This window comes from Pyrgilauda ruficollis, unplaced genomic scaffold, assembly GCF_017590135.1.
Source record: "Pyrgilauda ruficollis isolate IOZ18807 unplaced genomic scaffold, ASM1759013v1 scaffold24, whole genome shotgun sequence".
NCBI lineage: Eukaryota > Metazoa > Chordata > Aves > Passeriformes > Passeridae > Pyrgilauda > Pyrgilauda ruficollis.
The window spans coordinates 2,273,991-2,301,601 of NW_024523648.1; the positions used below are offsets into that span (position 1 = coordinate 2,273,991).

At 35.2% G+C, this 27,611-nt stretch overlaps 1 protein-coding gene and 1 long non-coding RNA gene across 14 annotated transcripts in view; one reads left to right on the forward strand and one right to left on the reverse strand.

Annotated features, from left to right (window-relative positions):
* Nucleotides 1-27,420, forward strand: LOC121354846. Of its 11 annotated transcripts, XR_005955343.1 has the most exons (11): nt 1-247; nt 4,056-4,173; nt 5,317-5,477; nt 5,884-5,964; nt 7,699-7,920; nt 10,588-10,660; nt 17,197-17,375; nt 20,741-20,856; nt 21,992-22,208; nt 23,870-23,927; nt 25,515-27,420. It is a non-coding gene; the product is annotated as an uncharacterized LOC121354846 (long non-coding RNA). The 11 variants fall into 11 exon arrangements; XR_005955347.1 differs by lacking the exon at nt 5,884-5,964 and having other exon boundaries at nt 2-247; XR_005955348.1 differs by lacking the exon at nt 5,317-5,477 and having other exon boundaries at nt 2-247.
* The window catches only part of TRDN (triadin), a 222,549-nt gene that overhangs the window by 114,303 nt on the left and 80,635 nt on the right, over nt 1-27,611 (reverse strand). For all 3 annotated transcript variants that reach the window (XM_041469826.1, XM_041469828.1, XM_041469827.1), the window contains exons 13-15: nt 13,370-13,447; nt 3,166-3,228; nt 2,264-2,326 (exon numbers count right to left, since the gene is read on the reverse strand). In XM_041469826.1, the coding sequence (XP_041325760.1) occupies nt 2,264-2,326; nt 3,166-3,228; nt 13,370-13,447 (204 nt within the window). The remainder of the gene's footprint in view (nt 1-2,263; nt 2,327-3,165; nt 3,229-13,369; nt 13,448-27,611) is intronic.

Consider the following 27,611-nt stretch of genomic DNA (forward strand, 5'->3'; position numbering starts at 1 on the left):
GTGTGGAGCAGCAGTGGGACTTGGGTGCCAGGAGGACCTCGGAGCAGAAGGAGCTGCCCACTGGTGTGGGGATGAGTGTGGGTGGCAGTGAGAAAGAAGACAACTTGCCCTGAAAACACCTCGGCTTCAGGGGAAGCAAAATGCGACACAAACCAGAGACATTCAGAGGAAATGCAAGATTTGAGAACCAGGGTGAGGAGCTTATTTTCAATACAATGTCCTCTGCCTAGCCTTTTAAAGGGATAAGGTAAGAAAAGTGGAAGCTGTTGCTTTTGGATGCTTATGTATACTGCTGATTCAAATGTTCTGAGGTTGATTTTCTGTGTGTGTCCAAATTATGTAAAGACATCAAGGTGCCTCATTCCAAAACTGGGCTATACACTACTATTCTGTTCATCAAATATGGCAATTATTTCAGGCTTAAAACTTATTAGGGATAACAATGGGTGCTGCCAAAGGTAGAAAGTGCACATGCATTCAAAGAATAAGCTGAAAGAGGTATAACAGCAACATGTGTAGCTAGAATACATTATGAATTACCGTCCTCTTACACAAAGGCTAGTAAACTCCAAAAATGCAGCAACTTACAGAGCTAATAAAAGGGACAGAAATGTGCAGATATCTTGGTTTGTGTAATTTGTGTCTTTCTAGTATTAGGCTAGAAAGGATGACTCACTGGATTTAGCAACTACTTGTGAAGATGAACATATTAATAACTTTATGCTGCAGCTCTGCCATAAAATATAATCTTTTACAATTCTGTACTCTGAAGTGAAATACAAGCTTAGAACCAGAATAAAATAATGAAAGATATTTGAATTGTTAGTTTATGTTCTTTTTAAACCTGTGTTTATGCACTAAAATATGCAACTTAACTAGGAAAAGAATATTCTCTTTCATCGCTGTCCCTTCCACAGTGTATAAAAATCCTTACTATAAAAATCATATTTAAATAAGGGGCTACCAAAATAGCTGTCCCAGGTAATCTGTGTATTTTTATATTTTCCCAAATATAAATTACTGTTTTTCTTCCCATACATAAACACTTGAATAACAAAACTTATACAGTCCCATATTATTCAGTGGCAAAGAAAGCAGTTGCTTATTGAAATTTTCATATGTAAATCACAATATTAGTAGACAATGGGATATAGATCCTTTCAGCTTTTGATAACATTAAACAGATTTAAATAATTAGAAAACAGAGCACAAGGCTTGCCTTGAGGACATAGTAAATATAGCTCTGAATATTTACATCCTATTTTGAACTCTTCTCCGTTGCTTTAGGCATTCACTAATCTACAGAAAGGTTAATCTGAGCACTTGAGGGCTTGTAGAATGTTATATAGAAAGTGACAGATAAAGCATCAATTGGAATCAGTGTTTCTAGGTATTCAGATGGTGACCAACTGCTAGACTGAGCATTTTGTTTCTCCTTGATTTTAATGAGACAGTTTTGCAGGCTGTGTCACTTACTGGAGACAATTTTGCATTTCCACATTAAATATACTTGCAGACTTACTGAAATAATGGGGAAGAAAAATACAGCATTTTTACTGTAGATAAGACCCAAATTGCTAATTTCTAATCTTATTGAAATATTTATATTTTTATGCATGAAACAATCAATCAGGTTTAGGATATTCACCTACTTAAACTTTTAAAAAATTATTTTCTGGGCATGAGTAAAAATTCAGAAAATAACCATCTATTTTCTCCCACACTTAGTGTTTTTATATGGTAATAGTTCCATTTATTACTTAATATTATCTGTATTTTTAAAGTAGTTAATGGTAAAATATATACTCTACTTTCAGTCTTTGCCTTATAGCTTTTGAAATTAGTTATGCTCTTGATGGTGTTTAAGTGAAAGCAGTGTTTGTAATTTATTTGTAAATGTACTTATATTTACAAATTCATTATATTTGTAAAAGTCCTGAGATCAAAGAACAGAAAATTACATGTATTATATATACAGATATGTAATAGAATATAATAGAATATATAATAATAGAATTAGAATATATAACATATTAGAATATACAATATAATATAAATACAGACACAATGTATACATATATATACAGCGATACATCTCTATCTATCTATCTATCTATCTATCCATCTATATATCTATATCTCTACTTGGATTCTTGAATGATAATGAACTACATACACCCTTTTCTCAAATGCTTAAACTTGAAAGTGATTACACTAAATAGTCAGATATCATTGCAGAGAAAGTCAGAGTTCAATTTCTTACCTGCTTTTTTAATTTCAGGGACAGCTGTCTTCTCATGAGCTTTCTCCTTTTTTCCTGTTTTTTCTAAGATTTAATTAAAGAGAGTAATTTGATGTGCTAGAACTCTGAATCATACACTCAAATATGCAGTCAACCAAGTCCTGCTGGGCACATACTGAAAAAAAATATTACTTATTTGGGAGTTCAGATTATTCCCTTATAGCACTTGCACCCAACTAGACACAGAGCAATCAGCTGAAAATGAAAATTAATCAGTATGCATCAACAATGGATGATTTGGACCCTTAATAATTCATCAAAAGTTAGGCAAAAATCATCAGTGCATGAATGTGGCAGCTTTTAGCTTAAGTTCCAGTAGCAATGAGATCATTAAAAAATAATGAATGACTTAAATATTTCTCATGAAGCAACACCTTTGTGGATTTTAGATTCTTTCTGAGAATTTATGATTGGAATATTATTTAGATGGATATCATGACTTTGCAATTTGGTCATTGTAAATTTCAATTGTGATTCTATAAACTAAATACATCTACCCTATCTTCAGAAACTGGTGTACCATAAATTGAGTGATATCTTCCTGAGTTTTGTGTATTGCAGTATAACTATGTCCTGTTATCTGTGGACTCCATTAAATTGTTTAAAAAGCCCATAGATGGCCACCAAACAGGACATTTCATTTGCCAGAAAATGAGTTTAGGTAATATTGCATGCTGAACTTTTTGGACACATTAGACATTAGATACAGAAGAAGTGGAAACATACAAATAGTGACCGAACAACTAAGAGAAGGACAATACAGCCAGAAGTATAGGATTAACCTAACAGAAAACAATGGGAAATGAGCCAGAAGTGTGAGTAAAAGCTGAATGAGGCCAGTAAGAAATGTTTCCAAACCATACCTTTCACCTTAGTTTCAGTCGTACTCTTCTTTTCATCACTCTTTTTCTTCTCCTCTTTTCTCTCTAAAAAAAGAAATGGAAGTTCAGCTGGCTACTTTTACACAGAAACACACAGACATTGACAGACTGTACAGAACACTGTGTGTTTGATTTTTGAAAAATTGCTGGGTTTATAGAGTACCTGAATTCCACAGTCTCTCTATGCTGATTTCATAAATAAAGGTATTTTGCCTATTGTGGAGGCAATGTATTTATCAATATTCAGGGTCTATTGAAATTATACTTGTGCTGCTTTTCTGACAATTGCTTTTAATATTAAGCGTAATATAGTTGTATTCCACTTATTTCTTGTTTTAAACAGATTTGTTCAATGTGTTTCTCTCATTGTTGTCTTCAGAAAATTCTCACATATATTCTACAGAATGTTTCTCTGAGTTTTATGTGCTTAGTTCTTCCTGCTGAAATTCTGAGCACTACAGTACACTTCAAGCTACAAATTCCTCTGTGTTGTGAGATTTCTTAGGTGTGCGTAGAGCATCAGAGTAGTGTTCATCCTCCACTAACTTGTTTAGAACTTCATATTCTTGTGTACTTTATTATTCTTGTTATTGCCTATCTCTCTCTCTCTCTCTCTCCCTAACACACATTTACAGAGATTTGTGCTAGGGATTGTGCCTGTCTGGTTGAAATGGACATCTCTTCACCTTCAGATTTCACAAAAGCTGTTCCACAGCTCCACTTTCCTGTGCCACCTATGACTCTTCAGCGGTTTATTTCTACATGTGATGTAGATCTCCTCTAATTTCTAAAATGTGGTTTAATTATTTGCATACTCTGCCTGAATTAATCAAAACTGTTAAACATACTAAGTGTGTGTTATTTACTGACAGAAAAGAGCTTCCTTCTGTCTTCCTTCCATGAGGCTTTACTCATAGTAATTAGATGTTGAAGAGCTGCTGGGACTTCTGTAATGTCCATTTTTTGTTTTTCCTGAGTGCCTCAGTTCTGGTGAGTTAGATTGATTTTTTTGGTTTCTTAAATTTCTGGTGCTAGGTGATGTATGAGAATAATTTGTAAGCCCAAGGTCCTTACAACAAGATTCTCTTTAATCCGAGACCATTTCTGCCTTTGAAATTGTAGCATTTCGCATGCCTCTGGGGCCCAGAAAAAAACCACATGAAATCTGCCTTAATTTGCACAGCAAGGTTCAGAGCCATATGCATCTTGAAAACCACAAGCTGAGGTATTGAGCTTTGAGAAGTGAAGCTTTGTATAGAAGATATACAGGAAGTGGCAGGAACATTTACTGCCAATAACCCAAGCAAGGATGATGGCATCCATGGCTGCAGAATCTTCATTGCCAAATCATTCCACAAATTAATCCCGCTGACATAATTTTCTTCCATCAGTTTCTCAAGTTACATTATTCAATGTCCAGACAACTTTGAGATGTCTATATTTGTTATGAAGTTTCTGGGGGATGATTACATAGAAGTATTAAAGGACTGTGGCCCCTATTATGCTGCCTAATGCAAGATAAGTACTCTTGTTCAATTCTGAGAAAAACAGTCACTGAGCTTCCATTCACATCTCAGCTGCATCTAGCCCCGCTGGTGCCCCTCACAGCTTCCACTGAGAGAAATTTCTGTAAATGAGAATGATGGACTTGGCAAATGGGTGTTATGGAAAGAGCTATTTCTGACTTAAGGAAGTAATCCCATTTCTTGAATAAATTTTTTTTCCTCCCAATTTGAGCAGCTCACATTTAGAATGTTGTATATTAAGTGTACATTTAACACCAGCAAAACTCGTAATTTCTGAAGTAGTAAATGTAGTGGGCTCTATGCAGATATGTACACAGCTAAATTAAGAGGCAGAGCAAATAATTAAATAGGAATTTAGGCTGGTCTTTTGCACTGTAAAATATGAACCCCATCTGTTAATTGAAAGAGCTTACTTTTTTAGCTAGGAACAGTTACAGAACTACAAAGGGCCAACTGCATAAAGAGGGATCCTAATATTCACAAATTGTGGGTTACACAGGGAAACACTAGGTGCTTTGGAGGATTTAGCATTGACCACAATATAAAATTCAAGTCAAATTAACGGTTGAAAAATCTGTTGTTATTGCTACTGTTTCTTAATTAACAGGATTTTTTCACCTGTGGCATTAGTACTGAGCTACACTTCATGGACAGTGTAAGACATACAAGTATGAAAAGACCTCCCTTTTAAAAGCCTGCAATACATTTACAAGAATGAAATAAGGATATATGCAGCTGGAAGAGTACATGACAGAATCAGTCAGCAAGGTCAGCAATGGACTTTTCATTTAGTCAAGTTTTTTTCTGTAGACTCTACTCTATGCAGAAGTTGAGCTTTATGTAGTATAAGAAGGACTCCAGTGAACATGAGTATTGTGAATTAAAGCAGTGATATACTACTGAATGGGACATTCAGGTGAAAAACTTATTCCTGGGTGAAAAATAAAAAGAAACAGAATAGAATAATTTTCTTGCAAAGTGGCTGGATTGAACAGAACTGACCTTGAAGCAAAGTAACCTCTGAGATGGAATGATTTATTTTTTTAATGAGGGATGAAGGACCAAGGCCAGTAGAAATCCAAATAAGATTCAACAAAGACCAAGAAAGGGATGTTTCACTCTGAATTTCCTCCACCCATCTTGACAGCACCTTGTCTTTGTGTTATTCTCATAGGAGAGCAGCTAATTACTGGACAATGGTGGGAGGGGAGATAACAGAAGCACGCTAAGAACGCAGCACTTGAAATCAGGCTTGGTAAGACCAGTGTGCTACTCTGCCAGTGCTGAGTGGAATCTAAATTTAGGGATGCACATGAGTTACAGGGCATAGTGTCACAGGAATGCTGCCCAGGAACTGGAAGAAGAAGGTGCTCTTAGAGCTTCTTTACCATACTGCTCCAGATGGTCCATGTTCTTATGGAAAGTCTGATTCTGGAAGGAATTGTCAGCTCATCCCAATGAGTCTGAGAAACTGAGGTAAGCAGGGAAGCAAAATATAGCCACAGATTCCTTCTGGTGGAGAGGCATGCATATAGTGAAGACTAATTAGTGGGACTGAATGCCAGAAGTTTGGAGATGTTTGGGTTCACATTCGCTTTCTAAAGTTCAGATCCTTATATGAGGCTTATCTGCATTTATCTAAAACCCTCTTGTCTAAACCTCAGGAGGAAAGCTCCTGTGAGAGACTTTGGATATTTATTGCCTGACTGTGAAATGCTACAACAGCTTTTCTTGCCTACAGATTCCAGTCCTGGCAGAACTCAGGATCAGCAGAGACACATGTATACTCACTGACACAAAATAAAATAAAACAAACATTAATTCAGCTTTTCCTGAGAAACTATAATTCAGACTGAACACAGTGACTTCATTCAGGATAAGACTTCATTTCATTTTTGTTCAAGAAGCTCTGTGCACCTTAAGCTGTCATTGGCATAATTTTAAAAGACCATTCAAGCAAAACACAAGCTGCTTCTTAAAAATGTTTTTCCTTATTAATTTTGAAGGGATTACAGTTCCTCTTTGTTTTACTTGGTGACTAAATTCCTTTCTCTGCTGGACTCAATAAAAGTTTTGCGGTTGATTTCAGTGAGAGTTGGATATCCTTTTAAATATTAGAATAACTCATTACATTTCAGTTTTTGATGGTATTTCTTTTCTTTCCCCTTGGCCTGTTGCTTAGGGTAGGGACTGACAATATCTTTTGGTTCTAAACATTTAACACCCATTCACAAAATAAGACCCCCTAAGGGTTACAAAGCTTTTGGAGAAATGAATAAACAATGCAAGGAGATATTTCTGCTTAGTTTAGGATGTCATGAAAACTCATACCTTTAAGATTAAATCTAAATTTCAAGTAAAAATTGACCTTAGCTGTCTCTTTGGGAAAAAAAAATCTCTTTCTGAGGTAAGAGAATCCTTGTTGGTCTGGTTGCTTTCTCTATGAGAAATATATAATTCTGTCTTGATTCAGCCAAATTACTGGACGGCCAAGAAAGATCAAAGAAACCTAAATAGTATTAATCTAAAGTTCCTAGAGTTTTTACAATTGCTTCTGTTCACACACAAACACAAAGTGCATGCACACATGCACACAAGTTCTCTCTCCAACTTACAGGTGAGTGTTTAGGCCAAAATGAAGTGCATTTATTTGCAAAGCTGTTTAAATGACACCACCTTTTTTTCCCTGCAGAGTAAGGAAATACAATTTCTTTTCATATTGGGCAAGTGAAAGGCTCTTGGGGCACACAGATCACTGGAGATATAGCACACCCTGAAGGCCTAGGCAATCTCTCCAGCTTGACTCTGCTTTTTTTGAAGAGTGCTTCACTGTTTTCAAATCCCAGTCTGAAACACTATTTGGCAGCTGTGAAGATTGCTTGTGGAGATAATTTTGAGGTCTGCAGAATCTATGCAATAGAAATATCATGCTTGAAATTCCTAATGCTTTCATGTGACCTACATAAATGTTTCTTATTCCTTCCTGCAGTGATTATGGACTTCTTTTTCATGGCTCTGTTGCATTAAGCACCAGAAGTCTCTGTTAATAACATGGCCCATATGTTGCCCTCACTAAACAGCACAGTGTGGAGCAAAGGAATAAAACCACAAGAGAGATGAAGCCAGAGTAGGAATGGCAAGTCAAAAAAGAGGACAGAACAACTTCCATAACGAGACCAGCAACAGAAACTCTATTGGACAATGGCCAATGGTAAATACGACACAAATACAAATATGATGATCACTTATATTCCCAGGCAAGCACTGATTTTTTACGGTACAACATTTACTCGTGAAAGCCAACCAACACAGCTAAGGTAGCTTGGCCAACCTTCACCCTCCTTGTGACTGAAATTCCTACTGGACAACAGGAATCAATGTCAGGACCAATTATGTTACCCGTGCTGGGAAGGTTTTGCTGATATTCTTAATTCAGCATGCTTTTGGGCAAGAGTGTCTGAGTCTTAATAATGGGATGATGAGGTTATGCAGGACCTTTGTAAGAGTTTCCTTTTTCTTTCCAAAGAAACATGGGAGTTCTCCCTTTGAAAAACCAGATTAACTTAATTCCAGTAAGTGTTTTCCATTTGCAAATGCAACATATGTGAAAGACTATTGTTTTTCTATAACATTTAAAAAGCACTTTGAAAAGTTAAAATAGTCTTCCGAGGTATTTGTTTGTGTTTTATTGGATAAACCTTGGTGAATATTTATTTTCAAATGCATACTCTAACATTTTAATTTTACTATTATAGTGATGAAAAAATATAATAATATGTCTAATCAAAAATATATATATCTTTATGCATTTTTTTCTCACACTAGTGTGCTTTTTTCTCATGTCTGTTTAACTTTTTGTATTTTATGATAAAATAGAAGCAGTACAGAAGAGCCTCATGTCATTAAAGAAAATGTCAAGGGCTTTCGAAAACAGTGAAGATTTGGGGTTTTTTCATCACTGCTGAATCATTAGAATTTACTGCTTAAATGTCTAATTTAAATCATTAAATAGTTCATTTTGCAACCCTGTTCATATTATTTCAAAAGTTTTATTGTCTTCAGTATAGACTCATGGAGATATAAGGCCCATATTTCTCCAAAAAACCTTGTTATGCTGTAAATACAGCAATGCATTAAAGCTAACTAAACTGTTCATCTATTGACCTAGATTAAACCTAACCCATTGTATTACAATATTTCTAATAGAAATACATTTCTTTTTCCCTGCTTATATTCTCCCTTGGACTAAAATTTATCAGAAAAATGGATTTTCATCCACAGCTCATGTCAATATTATTAAGAATATACTAAATGGGGAGAAAGATTTCAAAATTGTGCCTTTTTTTAAGAGTTCTGTTGTGTCTTGAATCATGATCTCTCACTGAAAGGATTTTTTAAAAGATAATTGATTCTATAGTATAGAAGAAAAACAGAGTTTTTTAATAGAACAATCCATGTACAGAAGAGAAGGCAGACATTGACAGACTGTACAGAAGCAGATTGATTTGTACAAGATTTATACACTCCTGTACATCAAGGGAGCTTTGTCAAAATTTGTATTGACTTCAGTAATTTAGATATTCTTGGTTATATCCCCTAATGTTCATATTCATGAACAGAGATATAGACTAGAAATTCTTCTTAAGACACTCAGATAGTGTGCATTCTATATAGCAACACAGATGCAGTTGCCAATTTAGCCTCCACAGGAGTTTTGAGGGAAGTTAAATACATTTCACAGCAACTTGCTTTACTGCATTCTGAAAAATTTGTAATTAGAGGATTCAATGACCTAGAGAAAACACTCATTTTCCTCACAGATCCTCTGAAGATGTTATAGATTTTTTTTTCTCCTCAATATCACAGATACCATCAAGATGACAAGGAACAGCCAGTATACTTCATTCAAGGAAGGGGGATATTTCAGAACTTGTCATGATTCATTAACTGATCAGAATAGTTATGTTGATGACTCTTCCATGATAATGCTCTCCCACTCAAAGATACAGGAACAGACTTTTAGGACAATATAACTTAGTAAAATCATACTCAGATACAATGCTGTTCAAATGTTTTTTGTCATCCAGTGCTATTCAAAGTGGTAGAAAGCATAGATCTGCTTGAGATCCCGCATTAAGACCCTTTCCACCGGGAGAAGGATTTTGGTACACTTTTTCTCACACAGGTGCTGTGATCTTGTGAGAAGGCAAAGATATGCTATTCTGGAACAATTAACATGAAGATTCCCCAATACCTAGCTAAGCCTCTGATCTTAGTTTTTGCATTTGTCTAACTGCAGAGTTCCTGAACGATTACCCTGCCATGTCAGAGAGGGAAACATGGGAGGACTATCAGAAAGGAAAATTCTTTTCATGTGAATGTGGAAATGGAGGAAGGTAAAAGCTGTGTGAGCTGAGGAAAAATTCAAGACCTAAGAAAGAGAATCACAGAGAAGCAGTATACACTGCAGAGAAGTTTTAGGATGTCAGTGAAACAAAATAAAACAAAATAAAACAAAATAAAACAAAATAAAACAAAATAAAAGAAATCTAGAGTTAAAAGTGGTGTGGAAGACTACAGCCAAGGAAGAAGAAGGATATTAAAGTCAAAGTTCACACAGCCATGGAGAGCTGATCTGTTCAAATTACTGGTGACACCAGTGTCCTGACATGGCAGCATCAGTGTCAGCCAGGCTGAGAACACTGCTTCCAAGTACTTGTGAAAGCTTCATAAAAAGATAAGATAAAGAATTTAAAATTAGTTCTTTAGTTCCTAGTTTACCAAACAAGGTTTCCAAGCTTGAAATACAAGCAGATGTTATATATCAATGCCTTTATCTTTACAAATTCCTTTACCTTCTTTCTCTTCACTGTTACAGGATCCTATATTTTGCTTTATTATTCTCTGCTGCTCATGATCTGAAAATTCAAACTCTTCATTGAAGTTTTAAGGTAAGATCTTTGAAAAAGCCAACCGGCCATGAAATAGGAAAGCAAAGATCTGTTCTTTTCTTTCTGACCAGAAAGTCAGTACAAAGTGCTTGTACAAAGCACTTTGCTTTTTGACCAGGAGATGTCTGAAAATTTCAACTCATATGCACGCTCCAATGCAATTTATTGCTTACTACTAGAATCTAGTGTACAAATTAAGATTGTCTTAAATAATTACCCCCTTTCCAAAAGATTTACAGTGGAGCTGAAGGAAGAGAAAAAGGCAATGACAATGGGACAAAAATGTGAGATTTAATGTATAATAACGATATGCTCTTTTTCTAAGGCCTCAATAATTCAGCAGAGCATAATTACTGCAGGACATTGGATACTATCCAGGAAAAGCATTCCATTTGAAGACATCAAATAATCTAAAAATTTTAGAGATATGTGGCACATACACACCACTATTTCTACCTTATCAGAAAACAAGAATGGTCCAGGATTACCTAAGGCAGCAGTGGCAAAATAGAGCAATACTGAAAACATGTCAATCTAGAAAAAGAGTAAGATCCTTTCAGCCTTCACCAGCTGCAAAATTACATATATAATGTCTGAATATCACTGAGTTGGAAAGCCTAGGGTATAAGTAGATTGGTCTCATAAATTTTCTGTTTGATAAACATTCTGTTACTTCCTACAGCTTTACCTTTTTTCAGAGCTGGTTTCTTCTGTCAAAAGTTAAGTCAGTCTTTGATGTTATATAAAGTATATTTTTCAATTAAAAAATTCTTCTGTCTGTTCTCTATTCTGACAACTTATGATACTATTTCCAACTATATTTATAAGAAGAATCTTTTGTTTCAATCTGTACCTTCTCCTGATCAGTAATGTTTAGTGATGTACCAGTCATAAAAGTATCTAAGCACTAAGAAGTCACATGCAGATGTCTCTTCAGCTATTTTAAAGATTTAAATTTGTCTGCCTACTCCTCTTTTTTCCCTTTTGACATTTTGCCAAATATTCTCATAAATTACTTTTTTTTTCTCTCTAGCGCTTAAATAAAACTTCAGTGCCTCAAGGCACTGTGGCATATTTCCTCATACGTGGAAAACACAGAATAACACAATATAACAGCTTTTCATAATAACATTTTACAAGTAATTCTGCCCTCTTCATATCTTCCAAATCTCTTGCATGAAAAATATTGTATCCTAGTGCCTGGCCTTGAGCCTTAAAGGGAATTTAGTTATATGGTTCTGAGCAGATAATCTCCCTCAAATTTGTTTGCCAAATGGGCGTCTAATTTACAGTCCCAATTACCTGAATTGCATGCATAAACGAGCTAATGAAACACACAAATGTGTAACTGGTCATAAATAGTCATTTCTATGTGCAATTGCAGTAATTGCATGCTCCTCATGATTTTGAAAATTAAGAATCCAATGTTAATTTGATGCTAGTTCATCTTGTGTAACAGCTATATTTAAAGATTAAGTTTATCATTCAGCAAACACGTCAGCCTTGTTCTATTATGTCTTTTTTCCATTATGGTTAATTGACGGATAACAGAGATTAACATTGCAGGGACTTCTTTCTGCTGATGAGCAGGGTTCAAACATTTTCCTAAAGTAAGCAAGAGTGCAAATCTATTTCTATACTGTCTCAAAATAACCACAATTTTATACTCCTTTAAACAGCATGTTTAAAAAGAAATAATCATTTGAGGTAACGAGATTTTTGGGGAAAGACATAATAAGTCACATAACTATTTTTATCTAAATGTTCTGATTCACAATAATCACATTACAGAAATATCTAATTACTGTAACACTTTGTTTCAGTCACGGGTCCTGGCAAAACCTAAGTCTCATTTTCTGTTTTCAAATGCAGGAAATCTTGTAGCTCTTGTTACTTACTCTGCTGCCACCCCATCTGTTCCTCTCTTAGACTGCAATTGCTTTCTGGGTAACATAGAACTAAGACCTCTGTGAGAGAAATTAGCAAGTGCCATGGAGTGACTGAAGGACTCAAGTTTTTCAAATGAAAAACTGCTGCATAATTACACTAAAAGATTCAGCTGTTTTGTACTATTAAATTGTATGGTGTAAAGACCAAGAACATATATTGTAATTGTAGATCTAAGTCATCAGACATAGTTAATTTTAAAATTAAAATTAGTATTTCAATCACTTTACTGTAATGATCAGACTATAAACAATATAATTCAATTGCAGGGATTATGTTTTAATCTTCTGAATGTAAGATCTGACTTTGTATTTCTCTTTCAGTGGTTTTAACACTAACAATAGGGTTGATAAATGTAGAGCCATAAATATTACATTCATTATTACAAACAAGGCCCAGAAAAATTACTGAATAACAATAGCTGAAAGAATAATCCAAAGTATATTAAGAGGATAATGTTGATTATGTTTATAGTTAGATAGCAGGTTATAGCTGAACGCCATTCAAAGCACTTTACATATTAGGCCTCAATCCCGTATTCTCAGGAAATCCCCCAAGCCATCTGTGAGACTACTATAAGGAACATTTAGGTTTTGTCATGCGTATGTCACTGTGTCATTCCTGTCCCAGGCCTAGGAATGGGATCACTTTTGTAATATAGGCTATATTTTTTAAAAAAATTAAAAAAATTTAAAAAACCATTAGAACAAACAGTCAGGTTAATAAGTAGAAGCCAATAAAGGTGGAAAAACTCAAACTTGCCTTCAATAGCTGCTGGTTTCTTTCTTGGACTGTGCTCTAGAAGAAGACGAGGTGGTGCAAATTCCTTATGTCCTGCACCTAAAAATACAGGTTAAGAAGCATAGAAAATGTATTCACCAACAGGTTGAGCAGTTTCACTGGGAGGTTGAGCTCCCTTCAAAATGGTTCATGTTAAAAATATTACAGTGTGCATAAAAGCTAATATATTTCCGACACTATAAGAAGGAAATGTATTTCTCAATAAATAGACTAATTTATTTTTAGGAGTCACATTTGAAACCAATGAAATCCATGTGACTCAAACATATGCTGAAATGTTATGGTTCTGGTTTTCTTCCTTAGACTCAAAAGATAATAATAATACTATAATAATAAGGTTGCATACTCATGATGCCTCTTCTACAACAAAGTCTTATTTTCTTCTGTCAAATAAATGATCTTTAGTTGCTCCCTAAAGTCCACTTAATGAGCTCCTAGAAACACCAGAAAAAATTATGATGTTTCTCATCCTTAAGGCTTATTCTTAATTAGCCAATACCAACCAGGTCATGCATTGTAAACACTGATGAGGTTCTGATTCCAGCTGCTGACTGAAACACCTCTACTCTCTCAGAGTGTTCAGCTGGGACTTTCTGTACCATCTTAGCCTATGTGCAGATATCATGTTTTGTACAAAACACTTCTCACTTCATCTCTCCACAGATTCACGAATATATTTAATGTACTCTTATGTTACTTGTGCTTATTTTCTAGTTTATGACATATTTGCAGTCTCCTTATTTCCTTTTATTTCACTGGCATTTAGTCTCAGTAGCTATCCTGTCACTGTCATTTGGAAGGTGTGTTTTTTTGTGACCTGAGAAATAAAATTAAGTAGTTAAATGTAATATTAATTCAGTCATATGCACCAGCATACATTCACTGCACCAGAGTCCACATGCAAACAGACTGTTAAAGCTCAGCTCCAGCTTCACATCAGAAACTCAAAGCCATGCCTCATGCTTGATGATAGACTCAGAAAAGAAATTAAGGCTTTAATGGGTCTTGGAAACTGCAACATCTTACTTACCCCTCTCACTTTGCAAAGGTGTGTATACTCATGGGGAATGCATGAGAAAAACATTATCTTGAAGACAGCAGTGGGATTTGAGCATCGTAGACTTAATGTTATTGCATCTCGTCACCACATGTACAATTGCAGGCACATAATTTGTGAGTGTGTGATTCAGTTTATCCAGTAATTTGTATAAAATATCAAACATAGAGCTGCTCAAACTTGACATGTGCCTGAGCCACTGACAAAATGTTGACACATTGATAAAACCAATGTATTGAAGGTGTTTTGCAACAAATGGTAATAATCCTAATTTTTCCATGTATTTCCTGTCTTGGCAATAAACCCAAGTGCATATATACTGATATCACAGAATAACTATAGCCTTAAAATGAATGTTAGGCAAACTTCAGGAATCCAGATATTTAGCCACGATTTTCCAAATGCTTTCTGTCTGAAAAAAAAAAAAATCTTGAAGTTGCAAACTGAACTAATGAGCTGCTGATTACCTTTGTTGCCAACCAGAATAGAAAAAATATATTCATAACCATGTCAACACACAGAAACTGGAGCAATTGAATTTCCAGTTCAGAATGAAAACAAAAAAGAACATAGCAATTAATAAAGAATGGGTAATCTTATTTTTCCTTCTATATTTGATCAAAGTCCTAGAATAAACATTAGCTCTTTTTTTCCCTACTGGAAAATAACACTGGTGAGCAGACCACCTATTCTCCAGTTAGAAAAAGTGATAATTTTTACAACTTGAATGAATATTTTGTGGGAAAAAGGATAAAGGGCATTGGCTCAGAATGTTGAGTAGATGAGTAATGATGAAGGATAGTAGATAATTTGGACTGCAGAATGGCATCTACAGTGTGGGGCAATGATCTAACTCCTCTAGGTCAAATTATAGGCTGGCCCCATTATCTCCCTGTGCTTTGCTGTGGCTGCAGTTTTCTAATGATAGCACCAATGTGCTCATAATGCCAGTATGATACCACTTATTGCTAATTACTTGTCAAGTTCTATTTTATAGCTTTACAAGTTTTAAGCAAATCATTTATTTCATGCAAATTGACCACATGATCCAATATGAGAGTGTTTTAAGTTTAAGCTTCACAGATCAAAAACTTTCCCTTAGGCCAAAATGTTTGTTCTAAGCAGGTTCCTATCCCCTCTGATAAAAGGCTTCTTTAATGTTTCCATGTCTTATTAAATGTCTCTCTATTCACTTTGATGGGAATGTAAAGGACAGTAAATGAATAAATATTTTATCCATTCTTTTGATGAAATATGTTAAAGGGGATAACCTCAGTCAAATTTCTTTTCTTTTACTTTTTCTCTTCTCTTTAAGTTATAAAGCACAAGTGGTTTTCTGTATTACAGACAACTGATAAATAGAAATGAGAAATTGGCTTCAACAGATCAGACCATTCGTATTAATGATGTCTAATATCTTGACACTGGCAGTGGCCAGTTGGACACGTATCCATGATGTAAATTAGAGGAAGGCAGGATGTATTTAATGCTCCCTGTGGACAACCAGATTAGTCCATGAATTACGAGAAGTTGTTATCCAGATTACCACTATTATTGCTGGACATACACTTATCTCATAGCTTTAAAAATGCAGCCACAAAAAAGCACTGCATAGTTACTTGCTTCTCATTTCCAACATAGCCTTCATTTTACTGGTATGAGATAAGCCACTAAGGTTCATTTAAGCTGCTTTAAAAAAATAAAATAAGCTTTGATTTCTCCAAAAGGTGTAATTGCAATCACAAAAATGTCCATGCATTTCTATGCCAGTCTGTCCCTAGAGTTGATCCACAACATTTCCATGTGTCATCTGTCCATACAGCTGTGCTTTAGGTATCTCCTTCATATATGGTAATGTATAAAGCTGACAACAAATTACATCTGATGAAAACTGAAAGAGTGAAATATTCTTTCTATTCTTGGATTTAAGCTCATGGGAATGATCTCACCAGGAGAAAAAGTGTCACATTAAGACACGAGTACCTTCCTCCACAGCATGAAAGGAAAGAAATAGGCTGCAAAGATGAGTAGAAGGTTTAGGACTCTAACTAGGTAACATGAATCCTTCATTGAAAATCAGCTACAGTCCTCGAGCTCTGGGAAACTTCTGTCATCAGTGTTTATCACATTGCTTGAGATGTCTTGAAGAAATTAATCCTGACTTGGTTTATTAATATTTTAGATTTTTTTATTGCATGATAAAGAATACAAGACAAATTTTAATTGCCTTACTTTTCTCAATCTAGGAAATATCTTTCTATGTGTGTCAAAATGTCACATTTAAATACTGGGTATAAATTGATTTACGATAACATCAAATTATGTGAGTTTTCCTTTTTTCTTGATCTTCTGAGTTCAGCTTGTCTGCAGTAACCTTAATAAGGTGTCCAAATATGTATTTCTAAATAAAAATATTAAATACTTGTAATTATTATTATTATTATTATTATTATTGCATTTCAGACTGGTGAATATTCCAATTGGATATGGAGAGAAATAATGCCATCACAGAGTGCAATATTTGGAAATACTATTCCTATAACTGTTCATTTCCTAATATCCATATACTAGTTCCTTGAACAGCAGGAATCCTATGGTCCAACAGCACCAATACTTTGTTACAGTTTCTCAGTGCAGCAAAATGTCTTCAGATAAATCTCATTCTGCGCAGATATGACATCATTCTCTAGTGATGATAAAAATAATTAAAATAAAGTAATTGTCTTTGCAGAGTCATTTCTTATGAAAAGCAAATTCCAATCAAATGTTTAATGAATGTTGGAACAAGGCATGGATCAGCAGAATGAGGCAATACTGCCAAATATGCTTTTAGAGGGCTTAAAACATAATGGAGTCCAACCCTTTTGCACAGGCTTCCCGTTTTGATGTGTAAGTTGCTACAAGTTAAAGGTGAGTCCCCAGCTTTCAGTCATTACTCTCCAGACATTAGGCTGTGACTATTCCGGGGAAAGGTTTCTCTGCTTATTATGTGTGCATGAAAGGAGCAAACTGTTTTTTCACTAAGAAAGAACAGCTGAGGATCAAGAGGTGAGATTATGTAACTGTACTGAACAATGCAAATGCTCATTTTCTGGAATGTATTACTTGAAATAAAATGCTGATGCCCCATATAGGCATTCTTTCCTAAGGAACACACTGTGACACAAAGATTTCATGCACACTGGTAATTAAATGGGGCCTGGTTACATTGCTGGGCTCTGGAATTCAGATATACATATCCTGCAACATGTTTTTGGATAGCCTCTGACAACTTTGACTTGTGCCAAGCAGCAGTGTCTCAAAAAATTCATTGGCTTGGTTCAGGAATTGGCAGGGGCCAGGGACCACTCCCAATAGATAGCTGAGATACATTCAACCCATTTTGACCTTGAGGAAGTGTACTGGATGTGGATCTCTCTATGAGAGAAAAAATCACATTCAGAGAAAGAACAGTTGAGTTGAGTTTGATTTAGTAATCTAGATGTGGCCACATAACAAAATTACGTCAAATGGGGAAAAAATACTAAATACTAAACAAGATTTTAATTACCTATTTGGAACAAAATTTTGGCAGGGGAGGATGGAATTAATGTATAATAAAATGACCTATTTGGAACAAAATTTTGGCAGGGGAGGATGGAATTAATGTATAATAAAATGAGATTTTTAAGAAAGTGTATTTTAGTAGCCAACATATATTTCAGTTTTTTAATTGAACTCAGGAGGTGTCTCTTTATTAAATGGTTAATTGCCCAACATAAAGTGAAACTGATTCTGCATAAGGTTGATGATATTACTTAAGAAAAACCTATGCCACAGTATATGTAGTGATTACCAGTAGCAATGCAATCGTTTAAATTTTAGTATTGTCACACTGACTATCAGACAGTTTTTTTATGATGCATAAGAAAAGAAGAAAAGGAAAGATCACATGGGTAATGACAAATCTGTCTATCTAGCTATGTTCCACTAGATTTATGTGTTTGAAATCCACTAACAATAACACAAGTAATTTTGGAACTCTACATAGAGTCTAACTTTGAGTAAAGCAGTTTATTGTGAGATACTCCCTCAACACAGGGCCAATGAGACCAGACCTATACAAATAACTTAACAACCTTGGGAGTCCATCCATCTATAAAGCTGAAAGCAAGGACCAGTAGGTTAAACCTGAGGGTGTAGGAAGGAAGGATGCAGACTGATACTCTAAATGCTCTTTTGAAAGGGAGTAAGGGGAAGGATTACATTTCTCTTCTCAAGGCACCAAACAACAAGTAGCAGCAACTTGATAGGCTCCTATTTTTAATGCATAAAGATTTGAGTTCATCCTTTATTGTTGATAATGAATTCCTATATATGTTTCTGTGTAGTAATAATATAATATGTTCTATATACCTGTGCATGCATGAACATATAAATCATATCAATATCTATTTTGAATGAATCAGAGAAAGGCTAGGGTTAGAAAGGACCTTGAAGATTATCTATTTCCAAATTCCTACCATGGTTTAGTGATGCTTCGAACATACTTGATTTGGCAATTAAACAGGTGTGAGAATCATTATTGCAGACTCCTGGAGGTTGTGTGAATATCAGTTGCTGTGTTTTCACTCAGACACCAAATCCAATTAAAGTCACAGCTGGGAATTTGTTTGATATATTTTTTTACCCTATGCATTTGTATCTCACACAATGCAAGTGTGCATAACAAGTGTACAAATGAGGCAGTCAAGAAAGGCGTGGGTTGAGCTATTGGCGTTTTGGGGTTTTTTTTCTGTTTTAACTTAAAGTGGATACTGTGAGACCAGAAATTCATGCAATGTATTTTATCTGTATGACAGAGCTTTCAGTTTAATCTATTTACAAAAGCATATCTGTGACAACTCCCTTACATAGATTTTTTTACTGCAAAATTCCTCTTTAGGTCAATCCATATTTGTGTAAACTTCTAATTCTTATGTTCAGAAGACTGACGTCATCAAGGAGTTAAGAGCTAAGCATTAACAGTTTTGTAATTATATGTTAAGAAGTCGCACAGCCTTTCCTGACATTAAAATAAAATTGAATTGAAAAAATTGAAAATTGAATTTGCTGCCTCCACTTCTTCACATTATTTATCATGGGCAGTTAGCAGGTAAAAATAAACCTACATGTTATGTCTAGAAATATCAAAAGCTGGATCTCAAAGAACTAAGTATCAGGACAGTGGAAATTATGAGTTATTGTGTGGTAATGATGGGTTATTATAGGCATAGTGTAGTACAAAAGGACTGTAAACACAGATTATAAAATGAAAAGACATATTCAGTCTTTCTCTCTCTCCCCAAATAACCTTTAATAAATTGGTATATACAGTGACCCCTGGCATAATTAACCTGAATATCAGGAGTTGGCATAGATGGTTTTTTTTTTCACAATATGAAATATCCAATTAAAACAGAAAACACTGCAACTAAATACTTGCAGCTAACAATTAAACAGAACAGAGGGACCTTATAAGCTGTTATGTTGAAAAGTAATAGACATTGACCATGCCATATGAGCACTGCTTAGTAATTTCTGTTCTTTGCATTTGGTTTATCTGTACATAGCATATTTTCAACCATCCTTAGTCCAACTAGATCTAAGAAACATTCAATGCTCAAGTCAGAAAAGCTATAAGTGATTGCTACAAGAATGATAATGCTTCATATTGTCTTCAAGAAGAGTGCATATGCCAGTTTTTGCAAAACAAATACAGCCTAACATGGATAAAATCAAATTACAGATAAAATTACAAATTTTGATAATCTCTCACAATTACAGATATTTGTGGATAATGAATATACTTAATATAGAAATCCCTGGAAGTCAAACTAAATCCAAGCATCTCTGTCCCCAAGCCACAAAGTTTTTCATATCTCTGAGTCTTTTTGCTAGAATGAGACAAACAAGGAGTTAATGATTCTGTTACCTGTCTTGTCTACACTTGACAATCACTTAAGACAGTGAATCCATAGCAATTTTTCAGAAGTTAGAATTTCAATAATGCAGTCTGAAGTTAGAGGGAAAAGTACTGAGAGGTTTTGTTAGATGAAATATCAGAGGAGGCCCCAAACCTGCAGAGGTGTTGGCTCCTAACTCCTGTTTATTCACTCCCACTGAAATCACTGGGAGCAAAGTTCCATGGCTATAGTTATGGAACTAATGCTGGAAGAAAAACCTTCAATACTGGAGATCATGATTATTTTAAACCAATAATGCATTGGTAGCTACTGATTCTTCTTTCCCTTTAGTTTTTCCAGGGAAGATGCTCTATGCTTTGAAGAAGTTGTTTTTAGAACAAAGCGTCCTGGGATTCACTGTCATGAGTTTTAACCCTAGTACTCAAGGCATCCTCCATGATTTTTGGGTAAATGACTTAACTTACCATGTCTTTCCATTAAACATATAAATGGATCTAACAGAAATTAAAAACAAAAAAACCAAAAACTGAACATTGTGAGCATCCAGCAACTAAAATTCCAAATCTTAAATTCTATGAAAGAGGAAGCTCTAAAGGTTGAGCTTTTGTTCTGATGCAAAAATTGTTTAGGTTTCTTTTGTTTGAATCATTTGAATAGGGAATATCTTCCACATTTATTTAAGAAAATATTTCTCTCTCCATTTCTTTTTTTCCTCTTTCACTCACTCCCAAAACACTATAGCAACTGGAATGTATTTTTTTCCAAGTGGCACTACTGTTTCCTTGATTACATCAACAGCTGCCCGTGATAACATAATTTGAAATTTTATGACAAATTTTATTTGTCATTTCAAGTCTTCATTTGAACAAAATTCTTGCTTGCACATTTGCAGCATATTTCTTGAATGTATGTAGGTTCTCTCACTACCAGACATTTAAAAGTTAACTTTCAGACAGTTATATCTAGATAAGTCACCCAAGGGATCCATTTATAGTCAATGGAGAGAAATTGGTACCTTCAAAGGGTGATTCATCTTTTCTATCTTAGGCATCTTTCTTAGGATGAAATTGTCCTCTGGAGGCCTCCATTTCATACCACTGGCTATAAAGACAGCTAAAGGTTAAAGCTGGGCAATTAACTTTTGGGTATCTAAGTGAGGTGCAATGAATTACAAACATTTTATTTTGCAGTTGTCTATAAAGATGATGCTTCATGCCACCAAAATATACCAGGACTAAAAGAGCCATGCATGGTTTTTCACACTGTAAATACTGTTGGTAACACATTGCTCCTCAAACCACCAAAAATTGTATGAATTAATATCACATATAGGAAGAATTTTGTTTTTAAGCCTAATTAAAAAAAATTGTTTAGGGATAATGTGTGTGGACATTTAACACCTTTTGAAATCTCTGTTATTTACTTTGTCAGATAATACTGGGTGTATTGAAGGACAAAGTGAAACAGTAGGAAGAAAGGTGAATTTTCAGAGGGAGGAATAGAGGTTCCTGATGAAGAAAAAATAAAGCAGTTTTTGACTCATTATTGGTATATGTCATAAGTTCAACATCTTTTTGACAGGGCAGATATATGCAGGATGAAAGGTGACATCAAAAGAAAGATGCACCTGAAGAAAGAATGGTGAAAGGAATGGATCTGCCATAGCTTACAGTCCCAGTGGCTGCAGATGAGCTGCAGATGAGATGCATAAGTAGGTGGGCATTAAAAAGGGTTGTGTTTCTTAGGCCAAAGCTGAACACTCTTCTGTCTACTGCATCATGTTCTCAGACCAGAAAAGGTGAGGAATTCTTGCTAAGCTGAAACGCTTCATGATGGAATGTGTCTTGTCAAAGTACTTGTAGATCCTTTCTATGCTCTTTTTATTTATGTGATATGGTAAATTGGTTCCATTACTGTTGTTGAAAGTGATTCTCCTCATTTTCCAGCAGAGACAGCACAGATTTCTATGCTGGGATGAGGAGAGTAACTTCTAGTTTCATAATAGAGATATAGGGTTTTTATTTTTAATAAAAAAAAGCAGGAGAAAAGTGGAAGCTCTTCAGAACACTTTTTTTCCTTCTTCATGATGTTTTAGTGTATTCAGCATCAGGAGGTGTTTAAAGGCACATTACATAGATGTCAGCTATTTTCCTTGTTGTTAAAGTTGAGAGAGATTCAATGTATGGTGGCTAACTTCCCTAAGAATTTTCAGAATTATATTCTGATGATAACAGATTCATTAGCTCACTTATAATTTTAGTTATATAACCTGAGCTTACAAAACTGACTGAAGGAGAAGATTGTGGGTTATCATGTTTCATCAAAGGCAAATGTTCACTTGCAACCCATGTAGGATTCCTGCTTTACTGAAATGGTTGGCATTTAAGATGCTGTTGGCCATCTTGCTTAGTTAAGCAACTCTACAATGGAGCATTGCCTTCAGCTTACTCTGACAACCTTCCTGTATTCATTCCAAGTGGCACGACCCTGCTTCCATCTCCTGTGTATTTCCTGCTTACACTTGAGTAATGACAGGAGTTCCTTGTTCATCCATGCAAGTCTCTTGCCCTCTTTGGTTTCTTGTTCATTGGGGTGCATCATTCTTGAGCCTGGAGGAAGTGATCCTTGAATTTCAACCAGGTCTCTTGGACCCCTCTTCCTATGGGATCTCTTGCCATGGGATTCTCCCAGGAAGATCCCTAAAGTGGCTAAAGTCATCTGTCCTGAAATCCATGGCTGCAATCTTCCTTGCTGCCCTGCTTCTTCCTTGCCCATTGCTGAACTCCACAATCTCATGGTCACTGTGGCCAAGGCAGCACCTCAGCCTTCACATCTCTGACAAGGCCTTCCCTCTTTGTCACTATGAGGAAATCATTCCTTGTAGGACCCTTCACTGCCTCTGTCAGGAAGCTGTCATCAATTTGCAGGAGCTTCCTGGACTGTTTGTGCCTCGTTGTGTTACTTCTCCAGTAGATATCAGGATAGTTACATTTCCTCCCAAGAATCTGTGCCTGTGACTTTGAGGCTGCTTCAAACTGCCTCTGGAATGCTTCAATTTTTTAACTTACTTTTTGTAAGTTAAAAAAATATCAGTAGCATCAGTATCTGCTATAATAATTCTAACTGGAAATCAATTATGAAAATGAGTCATTAAACTCAGTTACTATTTTACAAAGTCCCTTGCAAAACTTATTTTTACATTTTAAATAGGAAACTATTTGTTTACTATTAGCTGTTTAGGAGGGGTGTTTTGGCATTCAACTTTTGCCTTTATTTTCTAAATAGCTTACTTTTCAAAACTCAAGTAGTTGAGTCTTTTTATGATCCTCCATTGAAATCAACCTTCATTTGAAGCTTGTTTACTGAACTATGTGAAATGTTTTTAATAATAAATAGTAGCAATAAACAAAATGCAATTGTGAGAATAATTTGGTTACTCTCATTTCTCTGCCTTCACAGCTGAAATTGGTTTGTTTCCATTAAAATCGAAGATTTAGACTCATTTCCATCAGCAAAGGTTTGTGGCTTTCTCTTGTACCTTATAATTTTGACCCTCAGAATGCCTTGCAGTGAACTATCAAAGAAACACATCCATTCCTTTCTGCAGAAGCAGAATACCTCACATTCCCTTGTAGCTGTAGCTGTTTCCAAGAGTAGTTTGAAATTTTTTGGCCAAGTTACAATGAAGTACCACAAGAGTGTTGACAGATGCAGCTTCATGTGCCAGCATCTGGCTCTGATTCACAGTGGGATGATATACACTGGGAATAATGGGTAGTTGTTTTGCCTCTGTGGGATGGTGTCAGGATTGCATGCTGATAACATTCCCTTTGAGAGATCAATGTCATTTCAGAGTTTGACAAAATAGACAGGTTTTGGGGTGGGCTGGGGGCAAGAGTCTTGTTAAAATGACTGGATATCCTCTTATAGTGGACATCCTCCCATAGTGGATATCCTCTCATAGTTTCTCATAGCAGAATAGAAGTTTAAAGAAGGAATGTTTAACTCCAAATGACAGATAATGTTTATTGTAAGAACTGCACATTAATAAATTAGTTAGAAAACTTTTAAATAACTCAAACTTTTCAGTTTCTCATACATGTATTTAAAATTGCTGTTCATTAATTCTTTCCTTTCAAAGTCTTTGAAAAATATTGAAAACTCTCCCAGGATATTACTAGAGAAATAAATATTTCTTTCATTCAATCATTGCCATTTATGCTATCCACAGAAACAAATGGGTTGGCAAGGGTTTCATCATGTGAACAGTTTTTTTTGATAAACTGATGGACAATTTATCCATCAGTTTGTCAAAAAAAAAAAAGTTAAGAAGAAGAATCCAGATGAATCTTTTCAAATTTTGGGGTACAATATTTCCCTCAGCAGGCAGTAAAAAAGTAAAAAGTTAAAAAATATCTGGCTTGTTTTTTTTCTCCTATTGGGTACAGGGCTATTGAGTAGCTTGCACCAGAAAGCATCTCTCCATAGGAAAAAATAATATTCATTTAGCATTTACTCTCAAATGGGAAAGCCCATAACTCAGTTGAAAGTTTTTCATGCTGAATATCTTCAAACAGCAAACTAATAATATGCTTTCTTATTTATTATGACTGATTTTTATTTCTTTTTCTAATTGCACTTCATTAAATATATCCCCAGGGAAACTATATCAAAGTTGTCTCCATGTAAATGTAATGTAACAAGTTGAAATGTTACTCCCTGTCATTGAGATATCCATAACACATCCTAGACTAATCAAGTAGGAGTGACACTTAAAAATAGTTCAAGAGCCTAAAGCGTTTTGCTATCTGAACAGCGAAGGGCAAGTATTTAGTTCCAGTGCTACAGCCCACCCACAGCAAATAAAGGCATTTTTACTTTCTAAAGTAGTCTTTATTGTTCTAGGTCTTTTTTGGGTTTGGGTTTTTTTTTTTTTTTCAGTAATATAGTCCATGATCTTTCAATACTGACGTACCTTCATACCAGTATTTCCATATTTTTTGGATATTATCATAATGATATTAAGTATAATAAGTATCATAATTATAGTCTTGAAATTCTCTTGCCGTATTGTGTAATAACAGTAGTCCCTTCTCTTTGACAGAATATTTCTTGACAATGAGGAAGAGGCAAGTCTTGGAAGAAAATTGTAGACATGAAGGATTTTCAGTCTACACTTTCCAGGACCAAGCAGTCTGCCAGATTCTCCATGGATACTCATCACAATTTGCCTTAATTTCTTGACTCTTCATTTTTGTTTGGGGGGAGGGGGTGGGGGTAGGGGTGTAGGAGGGTGGTGTTTACGAGCATAAATGCAAAAGGTGAGGCTTCAATTATTATTTTAATGAGAAGGTAGGATGACTCTTTTACCCTATGGGATACTCTCTTGCAATGTACACATGCCAGAAATCCTGTGAAAAATTGGTGAATTTTTCCAAGTCATATATTTTTTCAAGGTAAGTAAAATTGTCTACAACACATTGGCTTTCATATTGGCTTTGGGACTGGCTTTGAGACCCTGGCATGGAAACACACAATATGCATTGATGAAAGGAATTGATATGGTCACATTCCTTTGCAGTCTAGCTGTTATTGGAAACAGCTATATAGTGATACAAGCTCTATAGGGCAATCATGTGCTTCAGTGTTAAGGTTTTAGAAAGTCTAAATGGTGAATAATACCACATCTCTGTTCTCACTGTCTTTGTCACAAATTAAGAATCTGTAAAGATCATCCAGTAGTGAGTTGGGTGTACTGTGAAATGCAAATGGTTTAACCAAACCCAGAACAGAGTAAAGGTATGCATGCAAAATAAACTTCTAAGTGATTAAAAAGAAAACAAAATCACATCAAGTAAATAAAATGCCTGTGAGAAAAAAAAAGTGCATCTCATGACTAAATATCCAAGTCATACTTATCACTCTTAATTCAGCATGCACAACAACATGCTGAGGTGCCATGCAGAAACACAGACATGCAAGGATCCAGTTTCAGCAGTTGCAAAACAAAAAAGGCATTTCATCAGAACAGCTTCTTGATCTGCCAGATTAGTGACTGGCAGGGAAAGCAGGGGAAGAGCAGGAAACAGACTTGCGGCACAAGGGGAATAAACAGAGTAGGTCCAGTTAACTTAGAGAATTGTGTGCTCCATGCTGAAAGAGTGACCAATTAGTGCCTGAAATCCCCCACATGGGTGAGGATTTCAAATTCTCTAATGTCAAAAAAATAGTTATGAAAACAAGTTTCAAAACTTCTGCTAAAATAGAAACCTTTCTCCTACCAGTAAAAAATAAACTATGAATAAGAACATTAGAAATAGAACAAAATACAAGAATAGCAAACAAATTATCAAATACAAGGAATAGACTATATCCATTAAACTATATGTCAGTGACCTTCTGCATCAAAAATGCTATCTTGGACTTAAGAAATGCCAGTAGAGAAATAAAGGTACCAGTCAGAACTAACATTTTTAAATAATCAAGCTTTCCACCTAAGGTCTTAATCTTTATAAGGAAAACTTGGAAAACTAATCCTGAAAGAAATGCACATTAATTCTTTCTTTACAGGCAGACAAAAGGAGCACAAAAAAGTTTGGGCAGAGTGATTTGTTAATGCTGAGACAGCATTGCCTCAGCTGAGCAACTGTAGCGCAGGGACAAATAAGACCAGAAAATCTATGAAAGGTAGCTCAGCAGTTCCTCTGAGATATTTTCACTTATCATGAGCATGTTAGACAGAAAGTAAAAAATATTTTTAAAGCCCATTTCTCAAGAGATAAAATCAGAAAGCAGTTTTTTATACTATGTGCAGTAGGTCTCAAGTGGTCTACCTCTAAATGTACCAATAGAACCCAAGTGGTCACTGTTGCAGTCATGATATTCATGTGAAGAACTTCTGGATTAGAAAAAAATGAGTTTATGGCTAAAACTCCACTGTTATCATTGTAGAGTGCTGAGACCCTTAAATACTTCTCTTTCATAAAAAATAAAATATCTCTTAGAATTTATTTGATATTGATGTAATTATTGTGGTTTAAAGGAGGACATCTGTGAAATTTGTCAGTATCAAGGACAAATACTTGCAAAAAAAAACCCAGTGAAACAAGAAAACCAGCTAATGCTGCATGAAGCATCTTGGAAAAAATTCTTCCTTATATGGCTTCCTTGAATTCCCTGCGTACATTTAATTCATTTTTTA